Here is a 21,277-nt window from a genome sequence, read left to right as displayed (position 1 = left end):
TGTCTTGCACACCCCCTTAGGTGCGGCCCCTTTAAGACAGTCTCAGCCCTCGGGCGTCGTCACGTGACGGGTCTTTGTCCGAACATTCGGGTGACGGAAACAACACCGGAGAAATCAAAAGCGGGTGAGAAGGAAAGCAGAAGCGACAGAACACCCGAAAGGGGGTGGTGTCTTCGGTATGTATATCTGCGTGCATTTGGAACACTGCAGCCAGAACAGTGCACCGACTGAGGTGACCCGGCTCCGGGCGGGGTGTGTGAATGTCACCAAAACCTAGAGCTTGATTACCGCAGTATCACAGGTGCATTTTTTACATGCTTGGGCTTAAGAATACACCGTAAACATACGCGGGCGACTTAGGTTTTCGGGTCACTGACCGCTTGAAATGGACCGGCCCATGGGAGAAAGGTGACGAACGAATATTAGATATGGCAAACAAACGAAGGTGGGTAATATTTACAGCAATGTACCGGTACCGAATCTCCCGGTAAGGGTGTGGCATATAACAGACAGCATTGGCTACCAATTACGTTTCTACGGTGCTTAACATCCCGCCTCTACTTGAGTGACAGATAGCGAAGCGAATCGCTATTCAGGTGCTTGATCCCGCCTTTACCGGCGAGGATAGTAGCCAATAGGAACTGCAGTTATAAAGTGGGTGCTGCTTTGATGGACATGTTACTCCGCCAATCAGTGAGCTGTTTCGAGAGAGTTCATTTTGCGTGTGTGACAGCTATTGCGAAGTGTCAGTGGTGTTTATTGGAGGAAAGAGATGACTGGATCTAGTAGAACGCAATATACCTTTACATTGCCCGTCATATCCTACCACCAGGGTAATATAGCAGAAGGGATATCTGTGGGGCACATGTACCCTATTACATAAAATATAGAAAGCAAATAGCCAGAAATACACTGGAGAAACACATAGGCTCTGTTCACATCTGCGTTATGGCTACGGTTTACAATGCTGACCTATACTGGGGTCTGTCATTATGACGGCGAGAATAGCGCTGCATTATCCTTGCCGAAAGTGATAACAACTCCTGACAGAACGGCCAAACACAGATGTGCACATTTACCTTGTGAATAAATGATTATTTTTTTTTGCTGCGACTTTTACCTACATCTCTGACGCTTATTTTTCTTCTGCATAAAAAAAGGGGCGTCGTTAGATGGTTGCATGGAATATGATCAAAATGTGCTATGTATTCTGTATGTCCGGCATCATTGTGAGGAACTCATTGCCAGGCTGATTAGCGCCTGTTCACGAGTCAGGAAGAGTCCCAGCGTATAACCTTGACGGAAGGCGCCAATGTATCGCGCTGTATAGGCATACAGTGATATACGTCGCCTGAACTCCCAATACTACTACTGTGCTACTTTAAACGCTGAGCCCAGGGAAGGCCCTGATGTCACTCTATATACAGGGGCTTTGAGATGACGGACTCCCCGGCCAGAGTGTCTGAAAAACTTTGGGCAGGGATTCCTCTCCTGGAGGAGCCTCTGATGTCACTGTCCATATATGGACAGTGACGTTAGGGGCTTTGTAATGCAAGAATACCTGGCCAGAGCGTTGACAGCCTTCTGGCTGGGGATCCCGCTCCTAGAGGGATCCCCTGATGTCAGGGTCATATATGGCCAGTGATGTCAGGGATTTTTTACTACGGAGTCCCCTGCCAAAACATCGGAAGCCCTCTGGCCGGGAACCAGCCCGTTGATTCATTACTGGGAATAAACAGCCCTCTGGCCGGGGACTCCAGGACTGGAGGAGCCCCTGATGGAACTGTCCACATATGAACAGTAACAACCGGGGCTTTTCCAGTCCCGTCACCAGTCACACTGCTAGGAGTATTGTTTATTGGAAAACACTGCTGGCACTGTTTATCAGGGGCACATTCTTCTGACACTTGTTTATAGGAGTACTCTGCTAGGAACTTTATCAGCGGGCACACTGGTGGTGGCACTCTGATGACACTGCTAATGGAGGCATTCTGGCTGTTATGGGGATATGGACTGGTAGGGCTTGATAGAAAAAAAATAATTAATAACAGTAGGCAAATTACAGAGATGGGAATGCCACCTTATGTGTGCAGATAAACAAGCCTTAACCCCCTAATGGTGCAGTCAGGTGCATGGGTTTAAGTGCAAAGAACGCCTTGACGGGACCATGGACCTCCAATCTGACCGCATGCGTTAGCACTTCGCACAACTATCGTGTGACTGCACGCGTCCATCCAATTGTGTGGTACATGCACCGGCCAATCAAAATTTCAACAAGCAGATCGTACCCTATATTAATGGACAACATTGGGTTAATGTGTGAGGTACATGATGGGGTTAATTACTATTAATGTGAGGCACATGGAGGTTCAAATTCCAAAACAACACCACCACATTAATAAGTGACCCCATCATTTCCCTCACATAATGGCAACATTAGGCTTTACCCCTTAGGCCAGATACCCACTGGTCTGATACGCTGCGTAAAAATCACGCAGCGTGTCAGACCTGGAGCCCTCAGTACGTTCCGTCCGAAGAATCGCACCATTGTGGTGCGGTTTTTCTAATGCAATTTCCGCTGTGGAGGAAAGCGCTCATACTTACCCCCTCCGTCTTCACTACTCCTAGCTCGGCCTCCTATGGTGACGTTGCAGGCCATGTAATTCTGCAGTCTGTGATTGGCTGCAGCGGTCACATGGAATGAAACGTTTTCACAGGAGGCCGGATTGCAGGAAGAAGGGCATTCTGGGTAAGTGATATTTATTTATTTTTTCTTTCCGGAGTTGCGATTTCCGCAAAAGTCGCAACGCTTGGCTTTCTGTAGCAGGATTTGCATCCCATTGAATTCAATAGGGAAAACTCACAACAGAAAATCAACAAAAATTCAGCATAAATTGACATGCTGCGGCGTTAAATTCCGCACCGCAGGTCAATTAACGTTTACGCTGCGTTTTTTTATCTGCAGCGTGGGCATGACATTTTCTAAATCTCATCCGCTTTGCTGCTACTGTAAATGATGCGGAATTTCAACTCACAATTTCATTGCGGAAATTCTGCAGCGTTTACACTACGTGGGGACCCGGCCTTAGGGACACGGCCAATTTTGGCCTTGGACAGAACAATTTTTTTTAATTTTTTTTTATTCTTTGCATGGCCTAACAGATGCCTGTTAGTTTTAGGCCTCCCACACACGAGCGTGTTTGGTCTGTGATCTACGGTCCGTATGTCAGCAGCATTTCCCGGACCGTACACACTGCAGGGAGCCGGGCTCCTAGCATCGTAGTTACATAATCTGATTGTCGCTGTAATGTAGATAACAACAGTGGTTTTTATTTTGAAAAACGATCATTTTTGAGCAAGTTATGAGCTAGTTTAGATTTATGCTAATGAGTTTCTCAATGGACAACTGGGCGTGTTTTTACTTTTTACCAAAGAGGAGTGTATGACGCTGACCAATCAGTGACTAATCCGTGTCCTACACTTCTCATTGTTCCAGCCCAGCTTCTTTCACTGCACAATCACACTGTGCTGTGGATCATGCTGGAACAATGAGAAGTGTATGAGGCTGATTGGTCGCTGATTGGTCAGCGTCATACACTCCTCTTTGGTAAAAAGTAAACACACGCCCAGTTGTCCATTGAGAAACTCATTAGCATAAATCTAAACTAGCTCATAACTTGATCAAAAATGATCGTTTTTCAAAATAAAAACCACTGCTGTTATCTACATTACAGCGCCGATCATATTATGTAGGAGATAGAGCACTTATAATGTGGTGACAGAGCCTCTTTACATTTTTCACCCCCTGCATTTGGTTGGACGTGCCGTTTTTATTCCTTCATCAATGTAGCTGTGTGAGGTCTTGTTTTTTTGCAGGACGAGATATACGTTGTTTTTTTACAAACTGCTTTCAGGGAAAATGTTTGTAGCATTGACTGTATTTTATGAGGAAAGTGTTGGAAACCTTGCGTTTTTTGATTTCATGCAGACGTCTTTCTTTTCTGTCAATCGCTGATCATTACGCATGCTTCCTTTTTTTCCCAATTCAAATTTTTTTTATTGGTTTTAATACAAACAAGTACAAAAACATTTGGAGAAGGTATGTCCCCATAATAAAAAGAACATGACAATAAGGGCACAGCCCAAACAGGAGGGTGAGCATCACAACCCATGAAGAGCACACAGTATGACCGCACTCTGAGCACTCATAACGGGAAGGAGCATTGATTAAAAGTAAAAGGAAAGAAACCTACAATAATTCAGCTTCTCATACATCCTAAAATGCAGTGGCAGTAGTAGGTAAGCGCAATCACAGGAAGCAAATGACCGCTCAAAATAGACACAAGAAAGGAAGTGGGAGATAGAATGGGAAACAAACAAGGGCAAGGGAGAGACAAGGAGAGTTCATGGTGAACCTGGACTCCAGTTCCGGATAATCATGGGTAGATAAGAGAAAGCAGTGTATAGAACCAGGGGTATTGAGAAAAATCCACGGCACTCGTCATTTTCATATTTTCTTTATTTAACATAGGAAGTTTGTAGGACGTGGAATGATGGCCTATGGCCTTTTCACGTATGCCCGCGATTCGTTGAGGCCTTAACAAGGGGCTGGGTATACAAGGGGCTCTTGGGCTGGAGCCTGACACTGGCTGCAACGCCTGAAATTTTAAGATATGGGAACTCTTTGAAAACTTGTTTGATCGCTGCTGACTTCCATTTATTTTGTGGAATAACACCATAAAAGTAGTAATATGTAGCAGTCACCTCTTGCATTCATTTGTTGTAAGATTGGATTTACAGTATATACAGTGAAATTGTCAATTATTTTTACAGTGACTATTTTTGTGAACTGGACCCTAACTAAAGCTCGCCATACACATTAGATAAGTCAGCTGAACCTGCCAATTTTCGACTCTCCTCTAACCTGCAAATGTCAGGGGAAAGGGGGATCGGTTATGTTGGATTTCAACGTGCCTGAATCATTTGTTCCAGCTGGAGATAAGTGACTGCTAGAGGCGCCCTACTGCATCTTATTCTCATCTCCCCATTAAAAAAAAACTATGCATGTACAGGTGAACTCGGGAAGAAAAATTGTCAACTGAACGAGCATTTGGGCCCATAGCTATCTCAAGTGAATGGCCAGCTTAAAGCGTACCTAACTTTTTTTCAAATGACTTTTCAGAATAAGCTGATATATTTGTGTACATATGGAATTATACTATTTCTGGCCATTATATGACTTGTATTCTGCATTTTTTAGAGGTTTTCCACTCTGCAGGCTCTATACCTAATTCTCAGTTGTCTATAAGATAGTGGGCTGAGCCAAACAATTATCATGACTTCTATACACTGCACACATAGAGCAGGATTCTGCTCTATATATAGCAGAGGCAGTGTTTGGGTGCAAGCCCTAGGGAACTGACCCAAGTCCCAGGTATACAAATCAAGGGTACTTTATTGACCTCAGTGCAACGTTTCAACTCTGTCCCCCAGAGCCTTTCTCAAGCATCAGGGTGTATGAGCAGCGTTAGGGACCCACCTTATAGAGAGCACCCTGTAGTGGCAGGTGGGCTCACACAATTTGATCAAAATGTGCGCTAAGAACCTCACTTTTGTAAGTAGATTCAGCAGTTATGTATTTATATTTAGTGGTTTAGGTGGCATTGGTGTTTGCAGTGTTCTGTCGCCAGTTTTTTGTGTGATAGATATATATATATATATATATATATCTCTGCATCAGCATTGAGATTATACAGCAGTATAGCGGAGAATCCAGTGCTGACGTAACATCAGCACGTCTGTCTGTCTTTTCACTCTGCTCCTGCCACTCCTTCCATTCTCCATAGACTTGTATGAGCAGGGTGTCTGTGTCTCTTTCCCTCTTTGCTCTCTCCTCCTGCTCCCCCTCCCCTCTCCGTAGACTAGTATAGAGAGGCAGTGAAGACACATCCCCACCTTCTGCAGTCCATCAAATCTGCTCTATAACTAGGGACGGGTTTTGCTTGACAACGGGGTGAACAGCAGATTACAGGAAGTGAGACACCTAGTGGCAGTAACTTCACACAGAATTTACATGGATAAAACAACAAAATGTTAACAGGAAGTACATTTTCAAAGTTGATGTATATCAGGTATACTTTTAGATTAGCATAAATTGTTTGAAAACTTAGCGACCATTTAAAGGGGTTTTGCCACCACAAACCTTTTTGGCATATCCACCAGATATGCCATATATGTCTGATAGATGAGTCTCACCTCTTGGGACCCACACCTATCTCCCGAACGAGGGTCTCCTGACTTCATCCAGCCTGGCGAGGCGGCTGATAATCACCACATCCAGGTGGAGCATAGGTACATGACAAGACTGGAAGCTGAGCTACACTGTTTCCATAACGTACATTCACTTCTAAGACGGGACGGGAGTTACTGGTCCTCAATTTGGATCCGCATCAGATATTTATGGCGTATTTTGTAGATATTCAATAAATGTTTGTGTTGAAACAACCCCTTTAAGTTCTATACCTTTTCCTAATCCTTTCTAATTCCTAAAGTCTTTATTTCCTCCTAGTTATTTTTATCTCACCCGCCTTTTCCTCTGCTACACAGTGTACTGGGAAGGATGGATTTCTCCTCTCATCATATTCGACTCCTGCAGCAGTTGGATGAACAGAGAAAGAAAGACCTGTTTTGTGACTGTCACATCATGGTAGAAGGCCAGATGTTCAAGGCTCATAGAAATATCCTGTTTGCCAGCAGTGGATACTTCAAAATGCTGCTGTCCCAAAGCTGCAAGGACGTAAGCAAGCCGACAACCGCCACCTTTGATGTTTTTTCTGCTGACACGTTCACTGCCATACTAGATTTTGTGTATTCTGGTAAATTACCCCTGTCTGGGCAGAATGTCATTGAAGTGATGTCAGCAGCTAGTTATTTACAAATGACTGATGTCATCAGCGTATGCAAGATGTTTATCAAATCCTCCCTTGATATCAATGAAAAGGAGAGGGATGGCTTCTTTAGCTTGTCAGACAAAGACAATGGCAGCAATGGTACTGGACTTTATGCAGCTGGGTGGAGGACTCAAAATAGCCCGACACACACTCATGAAACAGCAGAGCATAGTGGTTTCATTGCTGGATACAATTATCCCCCTCCCATCAACCCCCGGTTGCAGCGTCCTTTCTCTAAACATTCCCGTAAACCAGAGCATGTCCGCAAGCACCGTAGACGGTTAATGCCTGAAGCCTTAACCCCTGCTTGCGTTACACCAGTACCGTTAGGTGACCTTGTGGGTGGTTCTGCAGAATGTATGGTCCATGATGAAGATAATACAATGCCGGATGAAGAACCACAATCGAATGAAGAATTAGTGTGTCCAAAGCCTGAAGAAGAAGAGGAGGAAGAAGGTGATACTGCTCAAAGCTGGCCAGAGTCACCACAGCATGTAGATTCTGGAGATCAGGACATAGCTCCTCATATCTCCAAGGCTGATGAGCTGTACAAAGCAATGCCTACCATCTTAGGTGTTATGTCTGGTTGGAGCGAAGGTGAGAGTTATGTCACTGATCATGAACATAAAAATCTATATTTGATTACCAATCTATTCACCGACTACTCCCAGTGTTACAGTATCTTACAAATACAAACATAACTGGTATGACATGAAACATTACGCAAGTTAAAAGTGTTTTCCAGTCATAAGAAATTGATGACCTATCCTCAGGATAGGCCATAAAGATCTGATCGGTGGTGGCCCGACTATCGGCACCCCCACCGATCAGCTGTACGAGCGCTTCTTCGCCTTCATTACGGTCACTGCTGGTAGTGTGAATCGCCAACACACTTGTAGCGGCGGTACACAATATTATAGCCTTCTCCCACTCACTTGAATTAGAAAAGACTAAGGCCTGATTTACACGAGCGTGTGCGTTTTGCGCACGCATAAAACGCGGCGTTTTAAATGCGCAAAATGCACTTAACAGCTGTGTCATCAGTGTATGATGCGCGGCTGCGAGATTTTCGCGCAGCCGCCATCATTATGACACTCCGTTTGAATGGAAACAGAAACGCACCACGTGCTTTTCTGTTTACAAACATCCAGAGTTTGACAGCTGTTGCGCGAATCACGCAGTTCGCACGGAAGTGCTTCCGTGCGACCTGCGTGGTTTTCACGCACCCATTGACTTCAATGGGTGCGTGATGCGCAAAAAACGCTGAAATATAGAACATGTCGTAAGTTTTACGCAGCGCACTCATGCTGCGCAAAACCCACGGACTGTCTGCACTGCCCCATAGAGTAATATAGGTGCGTACGACACGCGTGAAAAGCACGCGCGTATATTACACTCGAGTAAATGATGCCTAATACTGTGAACCACCGCTACAAGGGTTTTCAGTGATTTACAGTACATGCAGATAAGAAATGAAGGGGAAGCAGCGCTCGTACGAGCGCCACTGCCCCTTCAAAACAACTGACCGGCGGGGGTGCTGAGAGTTGAACTCCCAACGATCAGATGTTAATGGCCTATTCTGAGGATAGGCCATCAATTTCTTAGCACTGGACAACCCCTTAAACATCAGGAACCTATGAAATGGTCATAGTATAATAGGAATGCCTGCTTTATAAACTAATATTTGGAGGCCATTTAAGAACATAAATATACAAAGGAGAAATACATTAACTGGTTCCCGGGTTCCTGGTCCTTAAAACTCGAGCCATAGACTTTTTACGGCTCGGGTTTTAACTTGCTGCCCGAGCGATCGGGCAGATGAAAGTCGGGACTCCGGCTGTCAGTGACTGCCGGGGACCCTGAGGAGAAGATAGAAGCAGCTGTCTCTATTCCTCCCGGTGATCATGTGACTGGTCACATGATCGCCAGGTGCTGTTACTGACAGACTGCTGCTGGGTCTTACTAGACCCAGCACAGCCCAGTTAGTGCCAATCGTCACTATGAGAGGGCTGATTTCCCCTGTAACTGGGGCTGCTGTGCAGCCCCAGTTAGTGGAAAAACATGGTGTAAAAGAAATAAAAAAAATATAGGTCTTTTTTGACCCTTGAGGGACAGACCATAGTAAAGTGCAAAAAAATTAAATACACAAAATACCCACCCCAAAAAAAACGTTCACCCCCCCCCCCCCGCCAATCATTGTCATAACACTAGCGCTGACCCAATTACCCTAATATAGACATGTAATATATAAAAATTTAAGGTAGACAATGGCGATCACAAATAAAAGGTCTATTTTAGGGTAAAACTATGTTATTACCAAAAATAAATAAATAGCTGAATCGTAAAAAAGCTTCTTTTTTTACTATTATTTTCAAACTTTATGAATAAAAATTCTAAAATAGCAAAAAAGGTGTGTATAGAAACGATAAAAAAAGAAACCTGCATTGTCTACGGAAAAAACTTCACAAAAATCACGTCGTTAGCCCAACAAATAAAAAAGTTATAGCAATTTAACTAACACATGCTAAAAAGGGCTAAATGGTGTCTGGTCCTGAAGGCGCAAAATAGCCTGGTCCTGAACTGGTTAATGGGGTATTTCCAACTCAGACATTTATGGCATATCTGCATCCCGCCTGGTGAGCCAGCTGCTGCATCCAGCCAGAGAATACATGGAGAAGTGGCTGCAAATTTGCAGGGAGGAGGAGTGCATCTATTATGGCCAAAACGACATTTTTATACAAGCTTAGGTTTACTGAAGGAGAACCTAGTCTAGAACAACAATTATGGTTTTTAAAGATAGTTTTATGTAAAAAAAAACAAAAAAAAAAAAACCGGCAGATAGCGTTGAGGCAGATTTAGGCTTCTTATCTGCATCAAGACTTCTATTTCTGACATATCCCGAACAGATCTGTTTTTATTGGATTTAAATGGAAGTCTCATGAATCCCAATTACTTTAAAGGGATCTGTCAGATTATTGGATGTAATAAAGTATGAGACTACACAGTTCTGCCCATTTTATGCGTTCCCCTCTGCAACATATAAAATGCACACGACATGTCCCAAAAAATATTGAATTGTTACTCAATCTGTATTCATGCACATACTGGGAAACTCCTGGATGAACTTTTACCTTGAATTCTCATTTTATACATTTTCTGTTTTCAGATGATCTGAGTCCTGTGAGGTATAAATGTCCGTTTTGTACCCACACCGTCAAACGCAAAGCTGACCTCAAGCGTCATCTGCGCTGTCACACTGGAGAGCGGCCATATCCTTGTGAGGCCTGTGGGAAGAGGTTCACACGTTTGGAGCACCTCCGCAACCATTTTCAAACTGTATGTAATAAAAATTGCTGCACTTATACTTATTTATATTGGCCATATCCTGTTAAAGGCTTGCTGCACTTTTGCAACAAATGTCTGGTCTAAAATGAAAAATTGCAAATGGTCTCTGAGCACAGCGGATGCACAAGAGAACTTGCCAGTATTCTTCACACACAGCAGGTTATCAATCCCTGTGGCGAACTCTCAGCTGAATTGTAGCTCTAAGCTCTGAACTTGCAGATCCACAATCAGGCCTCTCTTAGGGTACGAACACGCACAGTGTAAACACTGTGGATTTTCTGCAACTGTTTAATTGCGGAAAATCCACAGTGTATTACAGTAGCACGAGTGTGGGTGAGATTTCAATAAACCTCGTCCCCACACAAAGAAAAAAAGCCCCCGAAAAAAAAATGCACATAAATTGACCTGCGATGCGGTTTCCTCAACCACAGCATGTCAATTAATGCTGCGGAATCGCAGCGTTTCTGTTGTGGGTTTTCCCCATTGGATTCAATGGGGTGCTTAAATCTGCAACAAAATGGTGTGTGTTGCGACATTTGCAGCAGAGTCACAGCAATTCCACCGCAAAAATCACAAGCAAGAAAAAAAAAACTATACTTACCCAGCGTTCCTGGCTTCTTCTCCAGTCCAGACTCCTAGGATGACCTTTCATCCCATGTGACTGCTGCAGCGGTCACATGGCCTGTAACATCATCCCAGGAGGCTGGACTACGCGCAGAGGAGAGGGAGGGGGTAAGTATGAACTTTTTTTTTTTGTTGTTAAATCTCTGGTGCGGCTTCTTTACGTAGCGGAAACTGCCGGAAAAACGCACCACAACGTGGTGCGATTTTCCGGACTACATTCCCTGCGATGTTCAGGGCGGATACACTGCAACAGCTTGACACAGCGTATGCGCCCTGAACGCTCTGTGTGTGTTTGTATCCTTATAAACAAAAATCAACACGGAAATCCGCCAACAACATACTGCAACTTGAATCTCTCAAAATACTCAGATCCATATGTAAAGAATAAAATTCCTCCCATGACGCAGGTACACATATGCTGTAAAGGTATTTCTGTCAGCAGGAAAAAAATGGTCTGTTATGCTTTTGTAGTGTAGCAGTGAAGATATGTATTACAAACACGTGCTGTAATAGCATAGAGTGCACAGAAACATCTCAGTCCAATTCCTAAGGGATGCAAATTCAGAATGAAAAAAGCAGGTATATCAGAACAGGATCACACAGAGTTTTGATGCAGTTTTTGAGCCAAAGCCGGAAGTTCAAAAGGCATGGAAGGTATAAAAAAAAGGGACTGATGCATCGCCTTTATTTTGTGCCTGCTCTTGTGTAAGGCCGGGTTCCCATGTAGCGTAACCGCTGCAGAATTTCTGCAATGGAATTCTATGCGGAAATTCCACAGCATTTACAGTAGCATCAAAATGAATGAGGTTTAGAAAATCTCATGCCCACGCTGCGGAAAAAAAATACAGCGTAAACGTTAATTAATTGACATGCGGTGCGGAATGTAAATGTCAATTTATGCTGTATTTTCGTTGATTTTCTGTTGCGAAAGTGTTTTAGGACTTTTGCAGTGGAATCACAGCGATTCCACCACAAAAATCGCAACTCAGGGAATTTTTTTTTGAAAATCATACTTAGCCAGAACGCCTTCCTTCTTCCTGCAGTCCGGCCTCCTAGGATGACGTTTCATCCCATGTGACCACTGCAGCCAATCACAGGCTGCAGTGTCTTGTAGGAGGATTGACTACACGCAGAGAAGAGGGAGGTGGTAAGTATGGAAGTTCTCCCAGTGCTTCAGTCCGCAGCGGAAATGGTCCGCACCACATTTTGGGACAGAAGGTGCTGCAGGTTCCAAGTCTGATACGCTGCACAGCTTTTGCACAGTGTATCCGGCCCGTGGGAACCCGGCCTAAGGCTAAAAAAAACACAACCAAAAACTGCATCAAAACTGTGCGTTCTTGGCCTAAGGCGAGGTTCCCGACATTGTGGAAAAAAAGAAAAAAATTACTCTGTGGAACCAGCCTAAAAATCTGTACCAAAATCCGCAATGAAATATGACTGTAACTCGTTCTTCTGGTGTGGACATCAGCCATGGATTTAATTCCTAGCATTGCAATGAATGAAATCCGCAGCATTTCCTCAACAGATAGGGCATGCTGTGGGTTTGAAAATCCACTGGTGATTTTTACACTGAGTGAATGGAGTCTGTTAACCCTATTCACTAACATTGTACTGTACTTTGGTGCAGATTTCAGTGTGTAAATCCACCTGCATCAGTATCCTTTCTACTGCGTTATTAAGCATCGGAGACCTTTTTCCCTGCAGAGATTTTATAGAACTACCAAGACCGATCCATGACCTATTGGAGTCAGTTTAAACCTAGGTTTACACTCTGCATTTTTCCGCAACATGCCTAGATTTTACAGTACAATTTGTGAAATCCATAAGAAATCCACAAGTAGAGCATTAACCCATTCAGGATAGTTATTTTGGGGACAAAGCGATTTATTTATTTTCATCATTGCGTTCCATGAGCCATACGTTTAATTCTTCCGTCTATGTAGCGGCATGAGGGCTTGTTTTTGGGAATGGAAAAAGAAACCAATTTAGCCATTGTTTTGGGTCTCCTTTTTACTGCATTCACCATTGAAGCGGGATGTCGGCTGTATATTACAGTTGGCAATCGCTGCTGATGCGTTTGTGCCCTTTCCCTAAACTGAATATACCACTATGTCCTATTGCAGTAAAAAAACCAAAAAACACAATTAGATAATTTTCATTCATTTGCGGGAAGGAGTTAAGCAGATTTCCATTTCTGCACTATGCCCTCAAGTCCATGCTGATATTTTCTGCAGCACGTAACGGAACTATGCAACAAATCCGTCATGTGTGAACATGGCCTGAATGCTTTTGTTGTTAATCTGTAGCTCTGTTGTATGCTGTATTTCAGTTTTTTCTGCATATTAATTATAAATTCACCATATTTAGAATTCTGGTCACAAAGTATTAATGACCTAATTTCTATTACGTGTTGAGAGCAAAAGTCAGGCATTGCGCCTGTTTTAACAGTTCATGTGAGAGCTGTATATTTTGAGTCAAAAACAGCATTGGGTCCTATGGGTAGGCAGTGTTTCTCAAAGAAAAGGATTTCCTCTGATCGGATTTGACCCCATTTTTGGCACAAAATATATGGCGCTTACGCGGACCATTCAAAGAGGTGTACATGAAGCGTTCAACTAAACTTGCCAGACCCCCATATTATGTGCATGTAGTATTCACTGAATTTCTTATGCCCTCGACCTAGATCCACGAAGCTGGCAAGCTCATCTGCAGGCGCTGCAAATTACCAGTTACAGAGGTCACAGGTCGAGTAATTCAAGATGGGACAAGAAGATACCGTTTATGTCATCCATGTTTGACAGAAGCTGGTTTGGATAATGTCAACTTTGATTTTGGGGATGACCAGCCCCTGGTGCTGCCACCTGAAAATGAACGAGAGCAGCGTTGGAACTTCAAGGACGATCCCAAGGAGGAGAATAGTAGAGATCGCCCAGAATCAGAACTTGTGATCCAAGAAGTAGAAGACAGTGAAGAGGAAGATTCAAAATCCCGAATAAAGTGAATTTTAACAGGCACAAAAATAAAGACTTATATAAGCGTCCTCCTCCAGCCACCCACCCCCGCTTCACAAAACCGGGAGTTATGATGTGTGCACATGCTCAGTGTTGTAATTTTATCTGTCCCTAGATGTTTTTATTGATTTAGAGTAATTGTGCGCCACTCTTTAGTAGCAGCGGCATCATATCTTGGAGAATTACACCATCACTATAGCTGGATCCCAGTTTTCCTCATGGGATGTTGCAGTTGGTGGTAAAAGCCTTTACAACATTTCCGTTTATGTAAATATCGGGCACTTAGTCATAAAACACTAAGAAACCCCACCTGGCACTATGTGAAATATTCCTCTGTATGTTAAATATGATAAATATTTCTGAAAGTTTCACTGTAATGAAGCTTTATAATTTTTTTTACGGATACCCCTTGTGTTGTTTCCTCACTATAGCAGAACTGAATGCTGCCACAAATGTACCACGCTCGTATTAACATGAATACTACATTAATAACCGCTGCTAACAGGATACAAAATAATGTAAATTAAAAATAGGTTTATTTACGGTCTTCAGTGCAAACACTTGCTACAAATAAAGTCCACTTTCCAGAGCAGGCCAATTTACCACGCCATGCAAACACAACACCCCGTTTTCTTAATATATATATTTTTTAAAAGTGCAGAAGGTAAGGCATCTCCGTCGTCATTCGGTAGAAGCTCAGTTGTCTCCTCTCTACTTCAGAGATTGAGGAAAATTCTAGTAAATGTCAAATATCAATAATAACAAAAACCTCAGGCTTCTCTTCTTCCCATATCTGCATGGCTGAATATGTAATAGCTTTTACTTCTGTACCCTGGAAAAAAAATAGCACACAATAAGGGCATAGGCTTTGCTTTAAACAAAGTTATTTCTTATGACCAAACCAGCACCTGCGTATTACACGTGAATAGTAACGACTGTTCATACCATCAAGATTGAAAGCATTGAATTAGTAACAAGTGGTATAGCTGCATGTGAAACAAACCCAATGCTTACCATGGCTGCTCAGAAATACAAATAACTAAGACCTTCAGCTGACTCTTCTGGTACTGTATTGGATGTCTTGTAAATAAATAAAACACTAACTAGTAACTACCATGACTATACATAAACCCTTTCACAGTCAAGAACGTATCACATACATGGCAGGGAAGCACTTCCGTAGCGAATGACATATCGGATATATAGATCGCTGCAAGAGCCGCAATCCTGGTCTTATTTTAAAGCCAAGCATCTAGATCTTTGAGAGGAGGCAACTGCACACAGATTTATACAGCTCCTATTCAGCTCTGTTCGATATACAGTGATCTCCCCCCTTAGTGGTGGCTGCAAGCAGCTAGAATTTTATAATTTAACTCTGTGTGAAGGTAAACAGCAAATTCTGTATAAGAAAAATGAAGCTCCAACTCCTATATAGATATTTTATGAAACTTATCACAGAATTTTGAAGCACTATTAGACACGGGCTACCGTGCAGCTGCAATTGAACATGAAAGTACTCAACGTACTACATATTTGTGGTTTGTGTACCAGAATTGCAGCAATAATGAGAGGGAATGTATGAACTCACACTTGCGATTTTCAAAAAGGACAGTTTTAAAGGGGTTGTCCTGAGATTAACAATGTCCGATTGCTTGAGGACCCCCACGGTTACTAGAATGGGGAGGTCCTGATTGCAGTGAGGAGGAGCTTGAATGGCAAAGGACAAGCATGTGCCCTGCTTCTCCATTCAAAATCTATGGGACTAATGGAGACGGCAGAGTACAGCGCTCGGCTGTTTCAGTCAGCCCCACAGACATTGGTTCATGGTTGGTCTGCGAAGGTTGTTGCTGTTTTAGACAACAATTCCACGATCATTATCTGCCTTGATAAAACGGATGTAGATCTTTTGCTTGGCATGAACGACTTTCCAAGGACTGAACCCAACAACGATGAAAAAAATCCACCACTCCAGATAAATCTTTCCCATAGATATCTTCCCTCGATCTGCATCTGTCACGCTCGTTCGAGTCACAAAAAGGCACCAACAGTCGGCAAAAAAAGGTCTAAATCAGCCTTTCCCACCATCCAAAATCTATACTGTATGGCCAGCTTTAGTTCCATCTTACATGGTCCAATTAAAGTAAAAGTGTGTGTGGGGGGGGCGTGGCTTGGATGCTGACTGTGGCAGACGCTTGCGGAGCTCCGTCGTGAGACCTCAAAGCGACTAGGAAAAAAGCATACCTGGTGTTCATGATTTTGCCATTCTTCGGTGCCTTGTCCAGTGGTCGAGATGATGGTCTGACTGACTACTTCTCCACCCGCAGCATGCGGAAAGACGGGATCCAAGATGGCGCCGGCTTCAGCTCCTCCGGTAACTCCTGTGCCAGTGGCAGGGATTCAGGGCCGGCTTCCCCCTCTGCCTTTCTTCATGCGGCATCTGTTCGCCACATGCTCATGGTGGATGAGCGACAGCAGGACACTATGGATGATCTCCTCACTGGTAGCCATGTCAAGCAGAAGGCAAAACTCTTCTCTTTAGAGGACTTGCATGCGGAGCAGTTTCTGTCTGATGGCAACCCGATCTTTAATCTCCCCACCACGGATCAGATGGCCTCGGAAACGTTCATTAAAAGGCCTGGTAATGGCGCTTAGAGGTTCCCTGCAAAAGGACCTGGCAAAGCTTAATGCCACACTTCATACCCCCATAGAGGACCTGGGCTCCAAAGTGGACCATGTGGAAACCAAGATGGGAGATTTCACTCAAGCTCATAATGACCTGGTTGATGCGCATTATGCTTTGCAAGTCGAGATGGAGGCTATGAAATTCAAAATGGCGGATATGGAGGACAGAAATAGACGGAACAATGTTAACTTTCGGGGCATACCTGAATCAGTCTCACCAACTGACCTTCCATTGTATCTGCAAACTGATCTAAAACTCTACTCCCTGACTCTCAGCCTCAAGATTGGATTATCGACCGAGCACATCGCTTACCTAAACCAGAGGTTTTAGCGGCGGACGTCCCGCGTGACGTGATATCCCGCATCTATTTCTTCCAGGTCAAGGAATCATTGAGGTTTGCTGCAAGGAGGGCTAAGAAATTGCCTGATCCATATGGCGGAGTCCATCTTTACACGGATCTTTCACAAGCTATGCTTCATGCTAGGAGGAATTTCATCCTCGTTACCTTATCGCTTCGCAACAACACGATCCCATATAAATGGAAGTTCCCTACAAAGCTCTTGATTCGTAAGGATGACCATACGCATGTCCTTCTTAAGCCTGCTGATGGCATCAAATTATTTAAAGAGTGGGGTGTTCCGTTATCCGACCCCTTGCCGAAACCCTTTCCCAAAGGACCGGCAAGACTTTCTCCAGACTGGTCGAAGAACGCTGATTCTCGCTAAGGTACTTATATTTCTTTTGAGATTCATGAGGTCGAGTGTCATCTGGTTGAACGTCCGTCCCCAGAGCTCTTTACAAGATCGTTGAGTTCTTCTGGATCCTGCTGGAACTTTCCCGGTCATCAGGAAATGTTGTATTCCCGTTGCCTGTGTTTGTCACGATGGTTCAATTCTTGCCTGTTTTACTGCCTCACATGCTTCACCAAGAGTATGTTTTCCTGTAAATCCAAAGATGTCAGTATGGAGTTGATAATGTATATTGTATGCTTTCCAATGCAGCTAGGTATTTTCAATAATGTCAGTTAAGATTGTCTCGCTTAATGTCAAAGGTTTAAATAGCCCATTTAAGAGATCATCTGCCAGGAAGGAGGCCCGGATTTCTGCTGCGTATGTCCTGTGTTTACAGGAGACTCATTTTCAGCAATCTCAGTGTCCTACCTTTGTGAATGCTAAATTTCCTCACATATTTATGGCTAATTCGGACCGTAAAAAAGCTGGGGTCTTCGTGGCTTTAGGGACACACTAGATTTTAAACTTTATTTCTTGCTCTGGTTTGTTCGATCAATGATTCCTTGCATACCTTAGTCAATGTATATGCTCCCAATGCTTCTCAGATTAGATTTCTAAACAAAACCATGAGGAAAATTCGTAAAATTCAACAAGGCCAACTCGTTTTATGTGGGGACTTTAATATCATTCCGGATAGGGGTATGGACACTACTAGTCGGAGCAAGAGGTCTTTCCCTACGCTCTCACCGTGGGCTCAGAGGGAGGATCTTTAGGATGTATTTAGATGCCATAATGTTTTGTCCAAGGAATTTACCTTTTATTCCTCCTGTCACCACACCTTTTCTAGGATAGACTTATTCCTGGTGGATAAGTGGTTACTTCAGGCGGTAGTCAAAGCTGAGATAGGGGTGATCACTTGGTCAGATCATGCCCCGATTTCCATACAAATAGCGCTGTCACCCTGGCCTCGGCCTTAAAGGACTTGGCGTAATAATACATTCCTAATGGCCCTCGCCAGATAGAAATTGTGTATTTCCTTTCCATTGCAGGAATATTTTGATCTTAACGACTCCCCAGACATAGACCCCTTAGTGTTGTGGAATGCCCATAAGGCGGTGCTGCGAGGCCTTCTGATTCAACAAAGTTCTCATTATAAAAAACAAGAGCAGGCTGATCTGGACAGAGTTCTGGCCCAGATTAGGGTCCTGGAGTCCCAGCAACAAACCTCCCCTTCAGACACTCTAAACGATACTTTGCGCAAACTTAGACAGGAGTTGAGAGCGTTGTTAATAGCGGACTTTGACAAAACCTTAACCTCGCTTCGCATGACCGGTTACACTTTGCATAACAAAGCTTGTAGGTTTATGGTGGCACGGGTTAAGCAGAAACAGCAAAAATCCAAGATACCGTTTTTGCTAGCAGAGGGTAGGGATCCAAAAATTTTGAATCCCCGGGACATTGCAGACAGATTTAGCCTGTTTTATTCCAAACTTTATCATTTAAAAGGATGACCCTACTACACCTCACCCTGAATCTGGTCTAGAAACACTTTCTATGGCCTCCGAAGTAGTTGCCTAAAATATCCCCTCTTCAACTTGACCAACTAAATGCTCCTATCCTGCCTGAGGAGGTGATTAAAGTTATTAGAATGGGCAAACCACATAAAGCTCCTGGGCCGGATGGGTTCTCCTCCGAATACTATAAACTTAATGAAACTATTTTAGCCCCTTATCTGGCTCGTGTTTTTAGTGCTGCAATGTCCAGGGGCAGCCTTCCCGCTGAGATGCTTCAGGCTACCATTGTAACTATTCCTAAACAGGGGAAGTCTCCTACTCTTCCAGCTAATTTTCGGCCCATATCATTGCTGAATTGTGACACAAAACTCTATGCAAAAATATTAGCCCAACGCCTTTTGACGATACTTCCTACTGTTATACATAATGAACAGGTGGGTTTACTCAAGGGCGACAGGCCCCAGATGGTACTAGACGCATTATTAACTTGATTTCCAAAGCAGAGACTAGTCGGACACCTTCTCTCCTCCTTACCCTGGATGCGGAGAAGGCGTTCGACAGGATACACTGGGATTTTGCTTTTTTGACTATGAAGAGCTTTTGGTTTCTCTGTGTCTATACTTAAGGCGATTGGGGCCCTTTATTCCTCCCCTCCCACTCGGGTATTAGCGAATGGTATGATGTCTAAACCATTTTGTATCACCAATGGTACCAGGCAAGGATGTCCTCTATCCCCCTTGTTTTTCACTATGGTAATGGAACCTATGGCAGAGATGATACGCATGGATTTGGAAGTGCGTGGTATTTCAGTAGGGCATAGACAACATAAAATTGGCTTATTTGCTGACGATGTTATACTGACTCTTACGAACCTGCTGGCATCCCTCAGAAGGGTTTCAGAGATTGTCGCAATTTGGTACGGTTTCAGATTATAAAATGAATGCCTCCAAGTCTCAGATACTGGGCCTATCGATTCCCACAACACTGCGCCAAGACATTCAAAGGGAGTTCCCGTTTGGATGGGAGGAGGTATCGATTCCATACTTCGGTATCAACTTGTGTTCTACAACTTCTAAGCTGGCTCATATCAACATTCTCCCCTTACATGCTAAATTGCAAGTCGAACTGCAAACGCCTATCAGACACTGAGCCTTCCTGGATGGGTCGAATGGTACTATATAAAATGCTTATCCTCCCTAAGATACTTTACATTTTTAGGACGGTTATGGTCCCTATACCTGGATTCCTACTCCGGAAGTTACAAGACCAATTGATGAAATTTGTATCCATCGGCAGAGGGGGGGTATGGGTGTCCCAAACCTTGAAGCATATCACAAGGCTATAGTGGTTCATCAATTGAGACACTGGTGCCTCCCATTCTCTAGTTGGCCTACGATTGAACGTCATTTTATGGGAGATACCTCTCTCCCCTCGTTACTTTTGACCCATGCGAAATTTCCTAATAGCTCGGTCCCAAACTTTCTTACAGTGAAAATCTCGATTCAGGCGTGGAGAGCGACTTTAAAACAGATTCCCTCCTCAGCTTCTACCAGCACGCTCCCTTTGCCGGTTGATGCTCTTGAGCTTCTGATTCCTAATTTTAAGATGAGGGCTTGGTCTACCTTAGGCATTGCGACACTGACCGACCTTTTCCGGAATGATTCTATTAAATCCTTCTCGGAATTGAGATCGGGGTTCGCAATTTCACATTCTGATTTTTTTCAAGTACCTACAGGCTCGACACCTTCTCCCTTCTAGATCACACGCACAAGTTCACGTCCCCTCTAGATTGTACGACATGGTCTTCACGTCCTGCACGGGGGATTCGACGTTAACTCGATCTTTCTATGATATAATCTTGGGGGATGTGGTGGCTTCTAAGATCCCACAAATGATAAAATGGGAAGGAGATTTGGGGTTTACGTACAGTATTGATGAATGGTCTAACTCTATTAAGTGGACCCCGAGGTCTACTATGAACTCAAATCTCCTGGAAGTTTACCACAACATCCTTTTAAAGAGGCTCTGTCACCAGATTTTCAAACCCCTATCTCGTATTGCAGCAGATCGGCGCTGCAATATAGATTACAGTAACGTTTTTTTGTTTTTGTTTTTAAAACGAGAATTTTTGGCTAAGTTATGAGCATTTTTATATTTATGCAAATGAGCCTTTCTTAAGTACAACTGGGACGTGTTTAAAGTTAAGTACAAGTGGGCGTGTATTGTGTGTGTACATCTGGGCGTTTTTACTTGTTTTACTAGCTGGGCGTTGTGAATAGAAGTGTATGATGCTGACGAATCAGCATCATCCACTTCTCTTCGTTACCACCCAGCTTCTGGCAGTGCACAGACACACAGCGTGTTCTCCAGAGATCACGCTGTGACGTCACTTCCTGCCCCAGGTCCTGCATCGTGTCGG

General features: G+C 43.7%; 2 protein-coding genes across 6 annotated transcripts in view; one reads left to right on the top strand and one right to left on the bottom strand.

Annotated features, from left to right (window-relative positions):
• Nucleotides 1-20,875, top strand: LOC142742901 (zinc finger and BTB domain-containing protein 8A-like). Of its 3 annotated transcripts, none has more exons than XM_075853119.1 (4): nucleotides 1-176; nucleotides 6,607-7,547; nucleotides 10,117-10,286; nucleotides 13,603-20,875. In XM_075853119.1, the coding sequence occupies exons 2-4, from the start codon at nucleotides 6,620-6,622 to the stop codon at nucleotides 13,918-13,920; spliced, it is 1,416 nt and encodes a 471-aa protein (XP_075709234.1). In that variant the 5' UTR covers nucleotides 1-176; nucleotides 6,607-6,619; the 3' UTR covers nucleotides 13,921-20,875. The 3 variants fall into 3 exon arrangements, with proteins under 3 accessions (XP_075709234.1, XP_075709235.1, XP_075709236.1); XM_075853120.1 differs by lacking the exon at nucleotides 1-176 and adding an exon at nucleotides 211-445; XM_075853121.1 differs by lacking the exon at nucleotides 1-176 and adding an exon at nucleotides 738-833.
• The window catches only part of ZBTB8OS (zinc finger and BTB domain containing 8 opposite strand), a 31,439-nt gene continuing 24,611 nt past the window's right edge, over nucleotides 14,450-21,277 (bottom strand). For all 3 annotated transcript variants that reach the window (XM_075853124.1, XM_075853126.1, XM_075853125.1), the window contains one exon: nucleotides 14,450-14,762. In XM_075853124.1, the coding sequence (XP_075709239.1) occupies nucleotides 14,676-14,762 (87 nt within the window). In that variant the 3' untranslated portion in view covers nucleotides 14,450-14,675. The remainder of the gene's footprint in view (nucleotides 14,763-21,277) is intronic.

Source organism: Rhinoderma darwinii, chromosome 2 (genome assembly GCF_050947455.1).
Source record: "Rhinoderma darwinii isolate aRhiDar2 chromosome 2, aRhiDar2.hap1, whole genome shotgun sequence".
Taxonomy (NCBI): Eukaryota; Metazoa; Chordata; class Amphibia; order Anura; family Rhinodermatidae; genus Rhinoderma; species Rhinoderma darwinii.
The sequence above is the reverse complement of the archived record's forward strand: the minus strand, read 5'-3'. Positions and strand labels throughout refer to the sequence as shown.